At 43.5% G+C, this 22,028-nt stretch overlaps 1 protein-coding gene across 2 annotated transcripts in view; it reads right to left on the minus strand.

Annotated features, from left to right (window-relative positions):
• The window catches only part of IL16 (interleukin 16), a 132,784-nt gene that overhangs the window by 30,375 nt on the left and 80,381 nt on the right, over positions 1–22,028 (minus strand). For both annotated transcript variants that reach the window (XM_011938359.1, XM_011938360.1), the window contains exons 3-7: positions 17,506–17,614; positions 11,571–11,713; positions 9,481–9,591; positions 5,972–6,086; positions 650–723 (exon numbers count right to left, since the gene is read on the minus strand). In XM_011938359.1, coding sequence (XP_011793749.1) covers positions 650–723; positions 5,972–6,086; positions 9,481–9,591; positions 11,571–11,713; positions 17,506–17,614 — 552 coding nt within the window. The remainder of the gene's footprint in view (positions 1–649; positions 724–5,971; positions 6,087–9,480; positions 9,592–11,570; positions 11,714–17,505; positions 17,615–22,028) is intronic.

A 22,028-nucleotide genomic window follows, 5' to 3' on the forward strand; every position in this document is an offset into this window, starting at 1 on the left:
ATGGATGAATAGATAGATAGATGGAAGGATAGATAGATGGATGAATAGATGGATGGATAGATGGATGAATAGATAGATAGATGGAAGGATGAATAGATGGAAGGATAGATAGACGGATGAATAGATAGACAGATGGAAGGATAGATAGATGGATGAGTGGATGGATGGATAGATAGATAGATGAATAGACAGACAGATGGAAGGATAGATAGATGGATGAATAGATAGATAGATAGATAGATAGATAGATAGATAGATAGATAGATAGATAGATAGATAGATAGATAGATAGACAGATAATGGATGGATAGAGTAGTGACTTGAACTAACTAGATGGAGACATAAAAATATCTTTTAGCAATTATCTTACAAACTTAAAACAGATTTGTAAATATACCATGATAAATACATGGAGTGTTTTAAAACAATTGTATAAATAGTAAAGGGTTTTAAAATCCCCCACAACAATCCCGATCACACTATGATTTCCGAGTCAGGTCTTCTTTTAACCCTGTGCCAAGACCCACATCAGTGAGGTGCCTCATGTGAAGGGCCCCACAGTTTGAATTTGCAGGTTTGGACGCTGAGAGCTTGGTTTCTTTGCCTGAAGGCCCCAGAGTTTGGTCACGTGTTGATAAGAAATGGTTACCTTGAATTTCTGCAAAGCATCCTGATGTGTTAGTCCAGCCATTGATTCACCATTGAGCTCCAGAATTTCATCACCTGTTGAGAGAGAGAAAGTGTAGCTAAGAAGAGTGTTGCCCAATCAAAGGGCATTATCATTACCTTGAACTCTAGTCTCCCCACCTGCCCAGCTCTTTGTATGATGCACGAAGCTCTGGAAGAACATTGTCTCATTTGGTGCTCTCCCCTTGCAAGGCAGGCAGGGCAGCAACATGGGCCTTCTCTGGCATCCCCTCTCTTCCAGGGTGAAACCTAGGGCTCTTAGTCAGGCACACAAGTCCTGGTTGGATATGGTCCTTGCCCACCTCTTTGCTTCATCTCCTTCCTCCTTGCTTCCTTGACCCTCACACCATTTGCTCCCATGCAGCATTTTCTGATACAACGCGACCTGCATTTTCCACAATGGTCTGTGCAGTTAAATGCTTGTCCATGCCATTTTTCTCAAATAAAATGTACTTCCACTTTCTCCTCCTATCCCTTCTTAATCTTTAGGCCCTGCTACCTTTAGCTCCTTTGTACATCCATGTCACACTGTACCTACTGCACTTGTCACCCTGGGTGGTGATCAACGGCCTGCACCCTAAGTCACTCCCTGGCCAGGCTGGCAGCTTGTTGGGGACAGGGATTTTGTCTTATTAGATGATATATCCCCAGGACCAATGCTGGATGAGGACTACAGATTGCTCAGTGGATGTGGTTTGGATATGATTTTCCAGAATGCAATGAAGACCCCATTTTACAATATAGAAAAGTGAACTCAGAGAAGTCCCAAATCACATGGTAAAAAAAAAAAAAAAATAGGACTTGGATCTTTTGACTGCAAGTCCTTTTTTCACAACAGTATACTTGTAGGAAAATCATTCTTCCTGTAACCAAAAATCCATCTCTATGTGAATAGAAAACCACTTTCTCCCTTTCTTTCAATCTGTTCAATACACAAACAAGGAGCACTTTCTCTAAATTCAACATTGTGCCAAGCAACTCAGATATAAATACTATGTTTACACTGACTTCTGGGCCTGGTCATTACTGATGAATCTGCTGTCACCTAATCATGGTTCCATTGTATATAATCCATCCTTTTTCTCTGGTTTCTTTTAAGGTTTCTTTTTCTAGCCAGGCACTGTGGCTCACACCTGTAATCCCAGCACTTTGCGAGGCTGAGATGGGGGCATCCCAGGCAACATGGCAAAACCCTGTCTCTACAAAACATACAAAAATTAGCTTAATGTGGTGGCATACACCTGTAGTCCCAGCTACTTCAGAGGCTGAGGTGGGGGAATCACTTGAGCCTAGGAGATCAAGGCTGCAGTGAGCTGTGATTGCACCACTGCACTCCAGCCTGGGCTACAGGGTGAGATCCTGTCTCAAAAAAAAAAAAAAAAAAGAGAAAGAAAGATTTCTTTTTCCTTTGTCTTTGATATTCTGCAGTTTTACTATGATGCACTAGAGAGAAAGGAAACATTTTGTGTTTCCTCAAGCAGAAATATCATGCCTTAAGTCAGTTCTTGAAAATTATAAGCCACTATCGTTTTGCATATTATCTCTCCCCTTTCACTCTATTCTTTCTAAAATTCCTATTAAATGTATTTTGGACCCTTTCAACCCTTCTCCATATTTCTTTAGTGCTCATCTTTTTCTTCTTTGATCTGTGTGGCCTACTGGATAATTTCCAGTTCACTAATTCTCCTTACAGCTGCATCTAATCTTCTGTTTAAGCCATCCATTGAGTTATTTATTGAAATGATTGCTTTTTTTGCTCATTTCCAAAAGTTATTTTTTTCACTTCCACTTATCTTTTTTACTGTGTTCTGGTCTTATCTTACAGTTTATATTCCTTTTTTATCTTTTTAAAATGATTTTAAACATAAAAATTCTATAATCTCTTTTAGATTGTTCTGTAATCTTAAGTTGTTAAGGGCTAACACTCCTCTTTGTTATTTCTGGTGACTTTCCTCAACAGTGGACATTTCCTGATGTATTATAGTATGTAATCTTTGTAAACTCATTTTCAGGATATTCTGTTTTTCTACGGGATTCCCATATACCCCAGGTCACTGCCAGTTTTTCCTTTATTTCCAGTTGGCATCCCAAGGTTTTCACTGGTTTAGGGCTAGTTTTCATGTTAATTTATTACTTTGGCATTACCTTTGCTTTACAGGAACTATAAATGTAACCCGCATGCCTACATATGACACAATTTTGATATTCACTTTTTGGTGAGAGATGTTTTTTGCCCATTGAGGAGCCATGGGTAAAGTTTTCTTTGTTGCTCCCCTGGGGCCTGTTGACTTTATTGAGGGGAAACTCTTTCATTATCAAGGCTGTATGCAGGTTCTCAGAGCCTCACATGGACCCAAGGCTCTGTCACCTCTGCCCATGTGGGCATTCAAATCTGAGCTCCAGCCCTTAAGGTCTATAAGCATCCAGCAGCCCTCCCAGCCACATCATCAACCCCTGAGTTTGCCATTCTTAGATTTAAAGTTGTTTCTTTGTTTCTTAGCAGCTGGGCATTTCCATGTCTTTATTTTGATTTTGGATGTGCTATATTATTTCACAAGTCTACGTATTGAAAACAGAGGCTGGAGGCAGGGTGGGGAGAGTATTCAAATCAGTTCCATCTCTTAGATTGCTGGAATCAAAGTGAAAAATAAAAGGAACCAGTCCTTGTCTTTGTGAGACTCCAAGTCTGGGAAGGAAAATGGATACATTTAAAACATCAAAATATAATTACATGTGTGCTGAAGGAAGGATAGATAACAAAAATTCAGAATGTCCATTCTTAATTACCTAAGGGGCTGGACTTCTCTTTAAGTTATTAGAATGTCCCTCTTACTGGGGCCACACAGCCCAATTCTGGGCTTTTTGGAATGTCCTCTCCTTATTTGGTTATATCTGGTAAAAGCTGGTTGATTAGGTTTTGTCAAATAAATCTTACATAATGCTTTCTTGAAAGGGGAATAAAAGTAAAACATTAGTAGCCTTGATCTGTACACAAAACTTTTGTTACAACTAATGTATTTGCCCTGAATTCAAGATTCAAATATTTACTTTTAAAAGAAGTTACAAAAGATGATTTGTTCAATGTTTGAGGCTAGAATCAGGGATCGTACACTAGCTAAGAGTCTTGACTCATTGAAATCTTCAATTTTTATGATTGCTGTTAACTAAGGGAGGCAAATGCTCAGAAAAAAATAAAAAGGTTGGCTCGGGCAAGCTCACATTCAGAAAAGAAAACAAAACACAATATTCTCTTTTCTTGCCACTTCAACCCTTCCCCCACCCTTTGTTTAAACACAGGAAAGTACAAAAGATAATAAAACACACAATGGCACGCTCCCCAGTTCTGATCCCACTGTTCTTTTTTCCTTTCTTTGACATGTGCTCTCCACCACCCTCTTGATTTAGCTATTCCCCTAGAACCGCATCTGGGCCCTGCCCTCCCCTCCCCTCCCCCCGCCCCACATCTGCTTGGTAACTTCAGCTGTTTTTCTCATGTCCATGTTCCCCAAATGTCTGCACTCACTTCTGTTTCCCTGAACGGAGAGAGAAAGGATGTCATTCCCCTGCTGGAGAGTGCCACCTAGTGGTCATCCAGGGACATCGCTCTCCCTTCTGCCACTCAAACCTACACATCTGGTTTGCCTTCCTTTTCCTCCTCCTCCTCCAGTGCCTCTTCCTCTACGTAAGGCAATGTATTTCTCTAGTTTACTAAGACCAGAAACCTTCCAGTTCTCTCTGACCCGACCCGCCCTTTGCGACCTCTGCTCAGGCGCTGTCACTTCTCTCATCTGCTCCCTTCTCCTCCCAGGGTTACTGCTTCTGGGCAGTCCTTGGAGCTGGAGCCTGGGGCTCACAATGGCCCACTTCATCCTACATTCTGCTTCCTGAAGCCTCTGAAAACCCTGGTCACAGTCCCTCCCATAGTATAAAAGCCTTCAGAGGCTCGCCATTGCCTACACCCTAAAATCTGTGTGTGTAATTCTGCATAGTGCTGGGGTTGGTAAACCTTTTCTGCAAAGACCCTGATAGTAAAGGTTTTAATCTTTGTCAGCTGCAACCACTCCACACTATGCTGTAAAATGAAAGCAGCCCTGGATGACGGGTATGTGGATGAGTGTGCTCGAGTCCCCAGAAAGCTTTTTTATGGATACTAAAATTTGGATTTCATTTCGTTTCATTTTCACATATCATGAAAGAATCAAAAACACTTTTAAATGTTCAACCATTTAGAAATGTAAAAACCTTTCTTTGTTCATGAGATATTGAAAACACTGTAGTGTGCCTACCCTGCCCTAAGCAAGTTAGATGATTAAAGGTGGTTAGGCTCCCAGCATAGCTTACAGAAACCGAACTGACAGAGAAGAGTGAAAATGCTGTGAAGTTACTTCTCTTCAGACCTCTGGTGTATGACCCAGTCCTTGGCCTGCGGTGGGTACTCTCTGCCCTGTGACTTCCAGCCCCTGAACTTTGCCTCCTGAGTTGAAACCTGGCAATCTCTTTGGGCCAAACCTGTTGCTCAATAATCCATGCATGACTTTAGGGTGGAGTTGGGGGTGGGGAGGAACCTGACTCTCTAGGACAAGAAGACGGGCAGCTCTGTTTCCCTGGCCCCTCACTCCCAGGATGGCTGAGGCCTCTGTACTGTGAGGATATGAAAGAGTTGAGAGGGGGTGGGTCAATGGGAGAAGGGTGGGTGGGGAGTGGAAGAGAGGGTCCCTGGCTGGCAGATCATGAGCTCTTCAAAGCAGGAATCATGCCTGATTGTTTCTCTCTCTATTCCTAGACCCTAGAATTCAGTAGGCTCCTAGCAAATGTTTATCAGACTCATCTGTTACAAGGGTTGAAAGCATTGAACCTGGTTTCCCTATGGTTGTGGGTTAGGAAGGACAGGAAGAATGAAGGAGAGGGGGTGTTAATGGATCCCAACAACTGAGACAGGATCTTGGATGGAAAGGGAAAGACAGCTGAGAGAATGGGTGAGAGGAGGGGAGGGTCAGAAACAGACCCCTCAGACTTCAGTCCCACCCAGGCTGGCACCACAACCAGCTAAGGGGTAATGGTGCCAGGCAACATGTGCAAATATACACAACCAACCTGCCAGTCATAATGAAGACCCCCTCGGGGGAGCTGTGTCCCCACTGCCTGCAGACCCCAGAAACCATGCCGGCCGTATCCTGACAGCTCAAGACACATTTTGCTTTCCCAACATCTTCTATGGCCCCAGCAATTCTGGATTCTGCTTCTGTTTCCTCCACCACGGTCTGAAAAGGGCTGGGAAGCCTACCTTCCTGTAGCCTTCCATCAGCTGCTGCTGCTCCCCCTGCAAAAATGGTTTTGACGTAAATCCCAATGGGGCCATAAATGCTGTCTTTTCCCCCAACGATGCTGAAGCCCAGACCCTGGGGAAAGAAGAGAAGGTCTGATTTAGGGGTAGTAGTCCATGCTTCTCACTGGGCTGATGCTTTCTGAGGGCCTGCCTCAGCCCTGAACAAAGGGATTGGGAAGGAGAGAAGGTGCCTTTGGTTTCAAAGGTCTCAGGACTTAACAACAACAACAAAAATAGCAAGAGCAGCGGCCTGAAGGCCAGCCTGGGCTGGGTAGTGTCTGGAGCTTTTGTGGGAGTCTGATGCTCCCCACACAGAGGGAGGCTGGATGGAGACCAGCACCCTGGCTCTGTCCCTCCAGTTGGCAATCCTGGGCCAATCACTTTCTGCTTCTGAGCCTCAATTTCCCTCCTTTTAAAATAATGATGGTATTACCTAACTCACAGTGTTGTGCTTGAAAGTAAAATACCTAGCAACAATCATAAAAATATCAACAATAGTAATAATAGTAGCAGCTTTACAACGGTATCCCTTCTCCCACCAAAGGCCTCCTCAATCCCCTTCTCATGGACATCCCTCCAATCATGTGCTCTCTCTCCTGCACCTGCTCTATCTGCCATTGTCCTAGGTGATTCCCATGAGCCAACAAATATATGCTGGGATTGTGCAGGTGACTCTGGGAGGAGAAACTCATAGCTCAGCAGATAGTCCCAGCTGGGGAGAAGCCAGGAGGCAGTAGAGAGAAGGCCAGACAGGAAGAAGTCCAGGGAAAGGTTGAGTGAGGTCTACAGCAGGAAGAGAAGGGAGGGTGGGCACAGCTTCCCCTGCAAATCTGCCAGTGAGTTCACAGAACAGCCTGGCAGACCTGAAAAGCAGCATAGGAAATGCATATGACTTGCTCAATTTTTTTGAGGACTAAGGCACACCATGCTGCCCTCGAGGGCATAGCTTGAGTCTACTAAGCAGCTTTCTAGACTATAAGCTCTCTGAAGACAGTAAATGCATCTTATTTCTGTGTCTGGCATCAGGCAGGCACTCAAGAAGCACGTATTATAGGATAAAGGCATAACTGCCACCTGGAGGCCAGGTTTTGGGGTCCAACCTACAAGCACACCAGGCAGTGGCAGGGGGCTTGGCTCCTAGACAGACCCTTTAAAGTGATGGCCACTGCTGTAACAGGCCCATTGCTCATGGGCAATTTACTCTAGGAGTAAATTAGGAGCTGATTAGGAGCATCAACCCGTGCCACAGAGACAGCAGGCTGTCCGCCATCTTCTTGACACTGTAGGATGTCAGTGGGAGAGCTGTGGGGATGTGCAGCTGTTCTAAGCCTCTGGTGAAGGTAGTGTGTGTTCCAGGATGGGCAGGACAAATGGTGTCCAGGAGTAGCACAGGTTTAGGGAAAGGTGAGGTAGGAGCCACTTCAGGGCTCCTCTATGGGCCCCTAGCCTCGTCCTGGCTGAGACAGCTGCTCTAGACTCAAAGTCTCACCCACCCTGGGGACCCAGGATGGCATCATGGTTGAGAACAAGGCCCAGGGGTCAGGCAGCCTGGGGTCATTGCCTTGGTTCAGCTGCTCACTAACCAAGTAAACTTGGACGAGCCCTGCAATCTCCCAGGTCCTCCGTCTCCATATCAATATACAAAATACACACATAGATATTCATTAGAGATAGCGTCTCCCTCTGCTGCCCAGACTGGAGTGCAGTGGCTGTATCACAGCTCACTGTGGGCCTCAAATTCCTGGACTCAAGCAATCCTCTCACCTCAGCCTCCTGGGCAGCTGGGACTATAGGCATGTGCCACCACACTGGGTTGATTTTTATTTTATTTTACTTTATTTATTTTACTTTATTTTATTTTTGTAGAGACAGGCTCTTACTCTATTACCCAGGCTGGTCTCCAACTCCAGGACTCAAACAGAAGGCCTCCCAAAGTGCTGGGACTACAGGCGTGAGCCAGTGCACCCGGCTCCACGTCTATAAAAGGAGATAATAGGAGGGTTGTTGTGGGGATTAAAGGAGTTACCATTGCAAAGCCCACAGCACAATGCCTGGGTTTTGGTGGTTGGTTTTATTGTGTGATTTGCTTTTGACTCTACTTCAAGCACTTGCTGAGTCTTCTGGCTCTAAATCCTCCTCCCCCTGCTTCACTGCTATTTGTCATCCTGTTAGTGACGAGATCTTGGGGTGTAGGTTGTATCGCCAGATAGTGGGAAGTCTGCTTTATTTCTGAACTTATCATCCCTGATCTGTACATGAGGATTTCTATATCAAATGATTCATCTTCTTCCATCCCCCGGCCTCATAAAGATTACTCATTGAATGCACATTTTGCGCACACCAAGATAACTTAAACCATTTTTGGTCATCTTTGCATGAGTTTTGGTGGCCTTTACCATTTCACCTTCTTTTGGGCACTGCAAACAATTTAAAAGTCAATTTTTAAAAAATTACTTCTATCTAAATTCAAGGGGAAAAAGCGTTGTGATTTACTAATCAGAAAATGGGGTCGTTCAGAGAAAGTCAGCATAGAAGACAGCTACTCCCTTGTGATGAGAGGAGCATTCATCCCAGCATCTCTCATGTCTGTCTTCTCTTTTATTTCCTGCTAAGCTCCCAGGAGACAGAAGGAACAGGAGATGGAGGGAAAGAGGACTGGAGGTGTGTGGTGGTGCCCCTCCCGCTGGACAGACCGTAAGTAGCAATTAGGTCCTCCCCTCATACCACACAAAAAAATATGTTGCATAAAGAAACCGCCCTTTCATTATTTTAGCACCTGGGCTGCTCGGGCTGGCCTGAGAACTTCGCAGTCAACCTCAAGCACAGGGTGGCATGTTCTGGGAGCAGTACAAACATGTGTACACCCCCTACCTCACCACTACCACCAATGCTTTCGGATCCCCTTTGGACATATCTCAATTGTGAAGCAGAGATCAGTATGATGCTTCATCATCTTGAGAGAGGTAGAGTTAGTTCTGACTCTTCTGGAGGCTCCAATTGACAGCCAAAAGCACTATCAACCACTGAATTTTCCACATGTAGTAGGTAGCATATGTTTTTATAAATTAATATATGGGTCCCTGCTTTATTATGCCAACATCTGAATGGCAGAGGCAAACTCAGGATCCAGAAATCTATGTAAACAATTTGGATTTATGTATCAGATAAAATTAAGTCTTGGAAACTTGTGCCAGAATGAATTACAGAACAAACTTTGAAAGTGCTAAGGCAGCTGGCAGGGACTGGCATCCTTTACAAGAAAATGATCACTTTGTCTAATTAGAAACATGTGTGCTGCTTGCACTCAGCCAGTTGTGAGTTTTGAAAGACTAGCCGCTCTGTGTTTGTCCCTTCTGATGTGCCAGGACACCCCAGTAGTCCTATTCCCATCCTTTCCTGGACACAGCATCTCTTTGGAGACTGGTGCCACTCCCCAGGACTTCTTCTTGGCCACAATCCCTTCTCACCTTAGCCTGGCCCTTCATCAGCACGATGTTGGAGATGACTGAAGCCTGGAGGCCCCCAGATGGCTGCGCAAGCTGAGCTGTGCTCAGGGACCGTGTTGGCCTTGAAGTTTCCTGCAACAAGGAACCAGAGTGGGCAGAAGATTAGCCACATAGTACAGTAGCACCCACCTCACCAGGAAGGGGAAAAGCCCAGCCAAGGAGAGGAACCAAGTCCTCTTTCTTCTAAGGGCAGGCAGCATAATGACCAGAATGTGGTTAGTGGGGTGTGGGCAGGATTCTGGTGGCGAGGGACTTCCTTAGTTCTAGGAGCCTGTTTTGCTGAGCCTAATGTAGATGAGCAGCCAAAAGGCTCACCAAGGTTTGTCAAGGAAGTAGGCCCAGGTTAATGTCACAGAACACGCTGCCTTCAGGACAAGTCCTCATAACTGATATCTCAGGCAGAATCTGGGAAGCCAGTTACCAAGAATGCCCTGAGACTATGTTCAATCCAAGACACATTTACTGAGAACTCCCCTTGTGCCAGGCAGAAGGTGGTGGGCAAGGGGGCAGAACCCAAAGACTTCAAAACTCAGAATGTAATTTTGGGGTAGGCAGACAGGCGGTTAACTATTTGAGAAGCAGAGCTTCAATTCTTTTCAACAGAGCCTTCCAGGCAGCTACTACTGACTGATATTTAGCCCATCCCTGCCGGCCAGGTAAGCTTCCTGTTCCCAAGGACCTGGATCCTAGTGCATGAGGCAGCAAAGACAGGAGGCAGCTTCCCCCAGGAAGTACCCGCTGGCCCAGTCCTCAGGGACCCAGCGCTGGCTGCAGATATTGGAGGGCTCCAGTGTACACCTGTATGACCCCAAATGTGCAGAAAACCAGGGACTGGGAAAGTTCTCAGCTCAGGGTGGCACCAGGGAACCATCTTCTTCTAACACTGGGACACCACACTCCCAGTTTGGCAATGAAAAACATATTGTCTCAAGGAAAGGAAGGCAAGAGGGAAATGAAATTCACTGAGCATCTATTATGTACTATGCAGGGAAACATTGCTCTACCATGGAGCCCCCGCTTGGGAGAGTCAGTGAGTGAGATGAAATGCTAACATAAATGACACTCACAAGACAGGCTGCGCGAGCACTGTGAGAGGAGTGCAGTTGCCTCCTGATGGGCATTTGGGAAAACGTGAAGTCCATGCCTTTGGAGCGTTCCCAGGAGAAAGGGAACCTTAGGAAGATTTTTGAAGGCTGGGGCAGTTTCTAGAGATAGAGATCAGAGAAGGAGGGGTGAGATGCTACAGACAGAGGGCGCTGTGTGACCAAAAGTGGCAGCGTGCAGCACAGCGTGCTTTGGCTGGGGCTGAAAGGCAAGCTGCGGGGGACGTGTATAGGGTACACTGTGCTTTATACCTGCTTAGCTCTCTGCCTGCAAGCTGACACCTGTAGTGGGAAGGTCATGGACTGAGGAGCACACAGGGCAGTTTAAATTCTGGTCTCATAGGTTTTAAGATGCATAAATTCAGCTGCTCACCTTGCCAAGCCTCAGTGTCCTACTATAAAATGGGGCCAACAACATATTCCTTTCTAAGCTTGTTTTAAGAATTAGCAGCAATGTTGGCAAAGCAAGTCACTGTATTACAGGAGTGAAAAGCCTCTTTGCACGGGCTTCAGAGTCGTAAAGATCAGACTTGAAGTCCCAGCCCTGTTTTTCCTCAACAATGTGAACGTACATAAATCCCTTAACTTGTCCAAGCTGTAGCTCCCTCTTCTACCTCTTAGGAGTATGTGCAGATGAAATAAAGCGATCCACGCAAAGCCATAGTTCAGGGTCCCCCCACGTGCCGTGTTCTCTACGTGTTAGCTCTTAATAGCACACTCGTGGCAGCAGTTGCAAGTGCCTGGCACAAGGGGGCGCTCAATGGATGACCATTTCTAACGCGGTTCTCGGCCCAGAGATGGTTGTACCTTCCTGTAGCTACCAAGCCAGACCCTCTCCTCTGTAGTTCTGCGGACGAAAAATTACTGGGAAGGCCTCTTCAGCCACTGTTAATGTTGGGCCCCTCCCTTCTCCCCGTCTTCTCCGAGTTTCCCTCCTTGTATTCTTACCGCAGCTTTTCCTGCTGGACAATCCAGTTGTTGAGAGAGGGACTTCCTGTTACTACAGAGAGAATAAGGCTGCCTGTCTGTGGACGCTGCAGATTTCTTGGTCATTGGAAAATCAACTTCTCTTGTGCAATAGGGATTAACACCTAAACCAGAAATGGAAAAACAGCAAGAAGTCATTCGTGCTCTCAAAATGCAAAGTTCAACTGAGAACAATATCAGCCCCCACCAACTGCCAGCCCCCCATTAGCCAGGGGCCAGTGTGACTGTAAACCACTTAGCACCCTGTGCCAGGTGTGTGGTGGGGAGAGGTGGCCTTGGAAGACATGAGCAACATTTTCATGATCTCCACGCATGCTGTCTGTACTGCAGGGTACAGACAGAACTCTCACTTCCATTTACCTCCATTCAATGCAACGAGAGTTGACAGGCATCTCCTGCAAGTCAATCAGTGTGCTGAGCTCTCAGAAACCACAATGCGGCATCAGATCCAGGCCCCGATGTTTTCAATCCCAACCAAGGAGAGAAAGGAGGAAAACACAAAGGTTTCCCAGGACAGGAACAAACAGGCGAGACCCGGCAGAAACAGGGGCAGGGGCGATCCTGTCTGACTGCCTCTTACACAGGCGCTCACACACAAGGATACACACACATGGAGACAACTCTTGATTCTTTGGATATCTGCACAAATGCAAAGCGGCAGGCTTCCTCTACTTTGTGGAAACCACAGACTTCCTTTCATCCAACCAGGAACTCTACCCTACTTCTCTACCCTACCACATCCAGCTGGGAAAACCTTCACAGATGATCTGATTTAATCTGTCATTGTCTACAACAGTGCTTCCCAACTGAAATATAATGCCAGCCACCTATGTAATTAAAAAATTTTCTAGTAGCCACATTTAAAAAGTGAAACAGGAGAGATTAATTTTAATAATATATTTTATTTGGTCTGTTATATCTAAACTATTGTTCTTTCAACATAGAAATAATATGTAAAATTATTAGTGAGATATTTTACATCCTTTTCTTCTTGCACTTAGTCTTTGAATCCAGTGGGTCTTTGATACTTTTGGTACATCTCTGTTTGAATAAGTCACATTTCAAGTGCTCAAGACTACATGTGGCTAATGTGTTGGGCAGTTCCGCTCTAGAGGCCAGGAGAGGGGCGGGGTTTGCCCAGTGTCCTGAGCGACAAGCGAGGCTTGAGTGAATGGACAGGGTTTTGTGAAAAATTCCCCTAGAGGAAAAGTTAAGATTGGTGGCAGTTCAAAGGAAACACAGGATGGAGCAGGGTTGGGTTTGCTTTTATTTTCAGGATGGGAAAGACTTAAGCTTATTTATAGGCTGAAGAGAGGAAGCCACTGGCCAGGGAAGCTTGAGAAGAAAAGAGGAGTGGCATCCCTGAGGTGTGAGAGCCCTAAAGGGGGATGAGGAAAAGAACAAAGACAAGGTGGAGAAGGGAGAGGTTTTGGTCCATCTGGGTCCGAGAGTGGCTAGGGAAATCTGACCCTGCAAGGACAGCCGCTCCCAGCAGCTGCCTCAGCTGTAGGTGACCCTCTCTGAGTAGATGGCCCTCTCTAAGCTACAGGAACCAGTTGCTCCCAGATGCTCCCCGATGGACCAGGAGGGAGAGGAAGCCAGAGGATTCAGAAACCACACACTGCAAAGAGACGATTCAGAATCAAGAAAGGCGGGTGAGAGGAGAGGCTAGAGATCCTCTAGTCCTAACTCTGCCTGTGCATTATATTTATCTGGAGTGTTTAATCCAAAGGTAGATTTCAGTGCTCCACCCAACCTATTGATCCATATCTTCATGAATCGGGTCTGGGGAAACCTGTATGTTCGTCAGTCTGTGCAGGTGATGCAGGCGGCTCATCATTTGTCCTTTGGGAACCCTGCTGGAGTTACTCCTTCCTCTATCAGTGAGGAAATGGAAGCCCAGAGGGTTCCAGATCAGTGAAGAAAGAGTGTGAGGCATAACCCCGGCCTCCAGAATCCCAGTCTCCTTGCACTTCCTCCATCCACAGCAGTGCAGGAGTGACCTGTGACTTGAAGGTGAGCCATGGTGCATGGTTTGGGTTCAGAGGGAATGAGGATGAACAAACAGGCTGCCAACTTGGAATGGTCCACAGAGCAGATCAACCTGACCTCAGAGCCACAGGAGAGCCCAGCGCAACTGCTCAGGCCACATCCAGCTCCACTTGTGTGGAGGCTCCAGTTCCCACTGGGCATTCAGATCTGTGGGAACGTGGGCCAGAGTCAGGACAGAGTGGGTTCTCCAAAACTCTCCCTGGTCTGGGGTCGATTTCAGTGCCCACTTCTGCCCACTGTTTCTGAATATTGCTTGTTGATGCATTCCAGCCAACTAGGAAATGTATCAAAATTATCATCTCTATTGGGGGAAGTTTAAACCAGTTAAGTGTAGAGTGTTGAGTGAGTTAATTGAAAAGCAGTTATTACAACCCAATGCAAAAAGCAAAGCAAAATAGTTTTTGAAAGGGGAGCTATATATGGTCATGATTATATACAAAAAAAGCTGTATTAGAGCTATATATCGTCATGAGTTTATAATTTAAAGTTATGTTGAATTACAAAATGGAAAAATCCATGGAAAAGGGATGAATAATACTAAACTAACTTCCTCATCTTTCATGAGGGGGACAATTCGGAAAATGTTATGTCGGGTATTAATTAATTGATTCAACTTAACTGGGTAATTAATTAAAACTTAAAGGAAATCAGAAGTAGAGACAAAAATTAACTAAACCTTTCAAAATCATTATAGCAAGAGGCCAAGAACAAACAAATGGCAAGGAACCATCAAAATAAAAAGCATAAAAAGAGCTAAGTAAAAATAAATATGATCTACAGCACTTATTTCAACTATCTGAGCGTCTTTTCTTTTTTTAAAACAGAGTTTCGCTCTTGTTGCCCAGGCTGGAGTGCAGTTGGACAATCTCGGCTCACCACAACCTCTGCCTCCCAGGTTTAAGTGATTCTCCTGCCTCAGCCTCCTGAGTAGCTGGGCTTCAGGCATGTGCCACCATGCTGACTAATTTTGTATTTTTAGTACAGACAGGGTTTCTCCATGTTGGTCAGGCTGGTCTCAAACTCCTGACCTCAGATGACCTGTCCACCTAGGCCTCCCAAAGTGCTGGGATTACAGGCATGAGCCGCCTCACCCGGCCTTGAGCTTCTCTTCTTTAAAAAATTGCCAAATTCGCTTTCAAGGACCTAACTGCATATCATTTGCATGAGATTAACAAAGCAAACAAAAAAGGCAAAATAAAAGGAACTGATTATAAATAAGTGATGCTAGAATCATTCCCTATTCATTTAGAAAAGAAAATCTACCTAGATTCTTACATCATATTAAACACCAAAAATAAATTACAGATAATACAGTAAATTTGAGGGAAAAAAGATAAATCATTTACAAATTAGAAGAATATATAATCACAGACTTAATAGTTATCTGAATGTGGAAGTAACTTTCACATTAGAAAAGAAAAGATCAGGACATTTGATTGCATAAAGATTAAAACACCTTAATGTTAAAAAATTAAAATAACAAACTGGAGAGAGTATTTTCAACAAGTATGATGCCAAATATTAATTTGACCAAGAGGCTTTTTATAAATTAATGATAAAATGATGATTATTCCAATAAAGAACAGGCAAACTCACCACAAACAAAATAAATAAATGAAGGAATGTTTAACTTCACCTTTATGAAGAGGTACTCTTTTGGGGGACAGGACAGGCTCTCACTTTGTTGTCCAGACCAGAGTGCAGTGGCACAATCATGGCTCACTGCAGCCTAAACCTCCCGTGCTCAAGGGATCCTCCTACCTCAGTTTCCCGAGTAGCTGGGACCTCAGGTATGAGCCATCATGCCTGACGGGTTTTCTTTTTTAAAAAAATTTTTTGTAGAGGTGTGGTCTCACTATATTGTCCAGGCTGATCTCAAACTCCTGGGTTCAAGCGATCCTCCCGTCTTGACCTCCCAAAGGGCTAGAATTACAGGCATAAGCTGTGGCACCCAGCCTAGGTACTTTTTGTTCATCTATTTTTATCAGTGTATCAATCAGGGTTTGGGAAGAAACAAAAGGCACACTCAGTTGGGATTCTGAGAATTGGGTAAAGGAGCCAGACACAGAGGGACGGGCAGGGTTAGAAAAATAACAAGGCCTATTGAGGTACCAGATGCTGTTACCACCCCAGGCTTGAAGGAGTAAGGTGGGGAAATGGTGTTACCAGAGCCCGGGGGCACTAGAACCAACAGGCCACCCTAACACAATTTCTTGTCACAGCACCAAGGTAGGGGGAGCAGGGGAAGAAACACCCTGGTGGCTGTCTTCCCCCTGCCAGTCCTCCATGGATGCCTGTCATTGACTGAGCTCAATCAGAAGCCAGAAAGCCAGGGAGCCCTGGGGATGCCAGAGAGCCAGGGAGCTCTGAGGGGGCCAGCTCCTGGGGGGCAAGTGGGCCTGGCTTCAGGGGCACGTGGCCTGCACAGTCACCTGGGGCCCTGTGATTGAAGAATCCCAACTTAGTTCAAAGATTTTCTTCTACTTTTTTGAAACTATTAATATTTTTTAACAGCAATCCTGCATTTTCATTTTACACTGAGCCCTATCAATTGTATAGCTGGTCTTGGGTGCAAAACAAAACAGTAAAAAAGCAAAGAATGGGTGAAGAAGAAAGGAAAAGGAGAAATACCTGTAAATCTGTAAATCAATGTAAAGCAAATATTTATTAAAAATCATAATCCTGTGTGGGCTACGATTGAAGAAATAGGTATTCATGTACATTATTGAAAGAATAGTAGCTACAGAAATTTGGCAATACAGATAAAAAGCCTTAAACTACATCTACCGTTTGACCCCAAATTCCATTTCTAGAAAATTATGCTAGAATAAGTAAAAATCTATGATTAAAAAGCAAGTAACTTTTAAAAAATATTTTTATTTCCAATAATAGGAAATCACTAAGGATGGTGCATCGTACAGCAGAATAATATAAGACTTCGAGATTCTAAGGGACTTGCCCAAGACCACATAGGTCACTAGTTCTGGAAGCAGGACCCAGATCCAAGTGCCTTAGCTCCCAAATGTGAGCTCTTAACCAGGCCACTGCCTTCTGTATTTTCTTTGAAAGATCATCACAAACTCAGACAAAATCTCATGTACATATTCATCAACTTGATTAGGCTAGTGAAAACCTGACAGTGACTTAAATACCTAATAACAGGGATTTGGTTACGTAGATTTTATAAATATCTAATAATAGGGAGTTGGTTAACTAGATTTCATAAATTCATACAATAAAATACCATGGATCCACTAAAAAATGGTGTTTTCAAAAGAGTTTCTGATGACATGAAATAGTTACATATAAATAAATGTGTGTGTGTGAAGTTTTTTATAGTATATATAAGCATAGAAGGGAAATAACTGAATATGTTAACATAGATGCTCTCTAATATTAGGATTTGGTGTGATTTTAATTTCTTCAGATTTTTCTATATTCTTGCATTCTTCATATTTTCTTGACTTTGTATTAGCACTCTTCTATTTTCAGCAAATAAAAATCATGAGATCTTCCAACCTCAACCTCCATCATATTGCAGCTGAGAGACAGAAGCCTTCCCAAGACCAAGGAGCATGTCAGGAGACAGAGCAGGAGTAAAGCCCAGTCTCTTCTTCCTCACACCCAGGTCTTTCCAGCATGGTACTTGGAGCCAAGAGGAGAGCTGGCTAGACCACACAGAGCTCTGGCTAGCCAGAGCATGCACACACCATGAAGAAGGTGAGCAGACTCCAATGCCAGTTTAGTCCACCTGGACCAGAAGAGATCCACCCTCCTCCTGATATTCCTGCTATCCAGGAGCAGCTGAACCCTGTTCCTGAAGACATGTTGGGGAGACACTTACTGGTTGAGTTGCTGCGTGCCCTTTGGTGGCAGGCTTTAGGAAACAGGAAGTTACTACTTTGTGCTTCTGGTTTTCCAGGCTTTTCTCGAGAGGAAGCTGTGGAAGATTCCTGCAAAACAATTGCCGTCTTTTTATTCAGCAAGTTAGAATAGAAAACTGCTCAGCAAAATTGGATTTTGACACTGATCATAGAAGTACTCAGATTGTCTGTCTCCCCTACTACATGATAAGCACCATAAGAGCCGGGATTTAGAATCACCATCATCCTTTCACTCATAGACATACATTCCTTTGTTTAATTACAAATACTGAATGAACAAATTACATTAATAATAAACTAATACGACACATATTGAATGAATCCATCAGCTATTACATGTCAAGTTCTTTGTTAGACATTGTGCATACAGCTGTGACCAAGACAGACAAGGATGTTGATCTTGGGGAAATGCATTTTGGTGAAAGATGACTGACAATAAACAAGCAAAGTAAAGGTGAAAGATAATTACAGAGAATGATAAGTGCTCTGAAGAAAAGAACTAGAGTGTGATGTGGATAGGGAACCTGGCGGGTGTGTTTGAGAGAGAAGGATCAAGCAAGTTACATTGTTCTGGCATACCTGGCACATAACAGGCACTTACAAATACTTGTTGAATGAATGTTATATGTTATATAAATGGATTTCTTAATATTGAACTATCCATGCATTATTAAGGGTATTATGATTTTACTATATATATATATATATATATATCTCCTCATCCTAGAATTTTAGGGATGGGTGTAGGGATATGGGCTGATAATGAGGATGATGGTATTAATTATTTTATCTTTCTGAAAGTTTTCTGATTGATTGTTATTCTATTATATAACTTTGTTATCCACAATGATCTTGACTTAATTCTTGAGTTATATTGGTTTTATTACTCACTACCATAATCCTTGTGTGTGTGTGCACATGCTGTGGGTGTATATGCACAAATATATATATATGGAGAGAAAGACAGAGAGAGAGAGCAGGACAGGAGAGGGTGGTGCTCTGTTGCCTGGCTGGAGTGCAATGGTATGATCTTGGCTCATTGCAGCCTCGACCTCCTGGGCTCCAGAGATCCTCCCACTCAGCCTCCTGAGTAGCTGTTACTACAGATGCATGCCAGCATGCTCAGCTAGTTTTTGTATTTGTTTTGTAGAAACGGGGTTTCATGATGTTGCCCAGGCTGATCTCAAACTCCTGGGCTCAAGTGATCCTCCCAACTCAGCTTCCCAAAGTGTAAGGATTACAGGCATGAGTCATCATGCCCAGCCAATCAAATTTTCTTTGCTCTCTTTTTATACTAATAATTTAGAAAAATATTTTATAGTATTAAGTATGTAAGCAGTATATTAAACAACATACTTGGACTCATTGCCATACCAGGGTCAGTAAGGAAACAGAAAATATGACTCTCCCTCATCTAAGACGAGATTTTGAGACAACTTTTACTTTCTTCCCTCTCCTCATCCTGAGATTTTAGGGATGGGTATAGGGATAGAAACTGATAATGAGGATGATGGTTTTAATTACTTTATTTCTCTTCCTGAAGCTGTTTTCTGATTATTCCATTTTGTAACTTTGTTAGCCACAATGATCTTCACTTAATTCTTGATTTATATTGGTTTTATTACTCTACCATAATTCTTGTGTGTGTGTGCACATGCTGTGTGTGTGCTTCTGTGTGTGCGTGTGTGTGTCTGTGTGTGTGTAGTTTCTTTCAGGAAAGCTCTCTGAATATCTGCATGGCTAGGAATGTCTTTCTGTGGTTGTCAAATGTGAATGATTGGCTGAGTATAGAATCTTTGGATATTGGTTGCTCGGCCTGGAAACTAGATGGCTTAAATGCTTTCTGGGACTTAGTGATTCAGGGTACAGTTTGTTGGAGACACGGACGCTCTATTATAACTCTATCCTAACTGACTTAACTGCGTTTCTTAGAAGCCAGACTTAGCAATGCCTGGTTAATTTCATGTGCCAAGGGTTTGCAGACCCCAGCACCTGGTGCATTTTCCAGAGCAGAGGGAGGATCTATGCTTGCCTCTTACTGTGTCCCAAATAACCCACCCTCAGCTCCAGCACCTGCCACTGTGAGCTGGTAGGTATTGAGGGGCTCTGCTGATCTCTGTCTCCCTCATTCTCTTGGCTTTTCTGTCTTATGTGGTCAATGGCAGGCTAATGAGCCCTTCCCTCAATCCAATCTCAACTGCACTTTGTCATGCAGAAAGTTCTCATGAGTTTCAGAATGTGTTGGCCCCTTTCCATGGTTTCCTGTTTCTGACATGCATTTCTCCCTATTTGTATATTCCTTTTGAATTTTGATAGAAATTTCTAACAGTTCGAGGAGTTAATCAAGTGTACTCTGTCGCCATCTGGAGCCTGAAGTCCACTCAGTGTTTTTGAAAAAGATTGTTTCCAGTTCTGACACAAGGGGATCCTGCAAGAAACCACATGTCAATTCCCTTTTATTTCTTATGCAAGTCAATGTTTAAAACTAGAGAACTCATCCTGAAGGCCTCCTTTTCAGCAGCAGATGGTGCTACATTAACTTGGACAAGATTACCTTCTCTAACCAGGCTAACCAGGGAATTCTTTTAAAGGGGAGAAAGCAGTGACTATATAGAAAGTAGTTGAGTTCAGTTGAATTCTTGAAATTCTGTATTGTCAGAATTTAGCATAATGACTAGTTCTCTGAATTCAATGCTTCATAAAACACAATATTCAAAAGATATTTCTTAGTTACAATAGATTGATAAGGTAATGTCCTGATTCTGATTTCATGACCTCCCTCTGGCATATTTTCACTTCTTTATGCAATCCAGTGAGACTATGAAAGTAAAAAATAGAATGTGATTTTATTAACATTTTAGGGTCCATTGAGCATAAGGAAGCCTGGTAAAACAGTCAATTGGTCTACTTATCCATGGGTAGCAAGCCTTATGTTCAAATGATCTTTGAAATGGATATTTTATCTCAAATATCTAGCCACATGAGTGTAAATAAGTAAATGATGTATACACAATACATGCAATACTAAGCACCTTTAAAAATGTTTGTAAACAGGCCAGGCATGGTGGCTCACACCTGTAATCCCCACACTTTGGGAGACCAAAGTGGGGGGATCACTGGAGCTCAGGAGTTGAAGGAGTTCAAGACCACCCTGGCCAACATGGCAAAAACCATCCCGTCTCTACTAAAAATATGAAAAAACTAGCTGGCATGGTGGCATGCACCTGTAGTCCCAGCTACTTGTGAGGCTGAGGCAGGAGAATCGCATAAACCTGGGAGGCAGAGGTTGCAGTGAACCAAGATCCTGCCACTGTATGGATCTGCCTGGGCGACATAGTGAGACTCAGTCTCAAAAAAAGAAAAAAAAAAAAGTTTGTAAAGAGTTGTGACATAGATATACCTGTGTTTATCATAGTACGTTAAAAAAAAAAGATACTCTCTAATGATGATGACTGACTACAATCATGTAAAATATACATGGGAAAGGGGCTGGAAATAAATATACCAAAACAGGGACACTCATTCATTCAACAAATGTCCATTAAGCACTTACTCTGTACCAGGCACTGTTCCAAGTACTGAGGATGGGACAGCAGATAAGAAACACAAGGTCCTGCTCTCATGAATTAGCAAGAATGTGTTTGGGTGATGGGATTATGGATACTATTTTTTTCACATCATTCTGCATTTTCTATATTTTCCATAGTGAGTGTAGACTACTTTTAGAATCACCCCAAAAATAAATGATTACTTTTACATTTATTTCTTTTTTTTTTAATTATACTTTAAGTTCTAGGGTACATGTGCACAACGTGCAGGTTTGTTACATGTGTATACATGTGCCATGTTAGTGTGCTGCACCCATTAACTCGTCATTTACATTAGGTGTATCTCCTAATGCTATCCCTCCCGCCATCCCCTCCCCACAATAGGACCCGGTGTGTGATGTTCCCCTTCCTGAGTCCAAGTGATCTCATTGTTCAATTCCCACCTATGAGTGAGAACATGCAGTATTTGGTTTTCTGTTCTTGTGATAGTTTGCTGAGAATGATGGTTTCCAGCTGCATCCATGTCCCCACAAAGGACACGAACTCATCCTTTTTCATGGCTGCATAGTATTCCGTCATGTATATGTACCACATTTTCTTAATCCAGTCTGTCACTCATGGACATTTGGGTTGATTCCAAGTCTTTGCTATTGTGAATAGTGCCGCAGTAAACATATGTGTGCATGTGTCTTTATAGCAGCATGATTTATACTCCCTTGGGTATACACCCAGGAATGGGATGGCTGGGTCAAATGGTATTTCTAGTTCTAGATCCTTGAGAAATTGCCACACTGTCTTCCACAATAGTTGAACTAGTTTACAGTCCCACCAACAGTGTACAAGTGTTCTTATTTCTCCACATCCTCTCCAGCACCTGTTGTTTCCTGACTTTTTAATGATCGCCATTCTAACTGGTGTGAGATGGTATCTCATTG

This window comes from Colobus angolensis, unplaced genomic scaffold (genome assembly GCF_000951035.1).
Source record: "Colobus angolensis palliatus isolate OR3802 unplaced genomic scaffold, Cang.pa_1.0 Scaffold172, whole genome shotgun sequence".
NCBI classification, from domain to species: Eukaryota; Metazoa; Chordata; class Mammalia; order Primates; family Cercopithecidae; genus Colobus; species Colobus angolensis.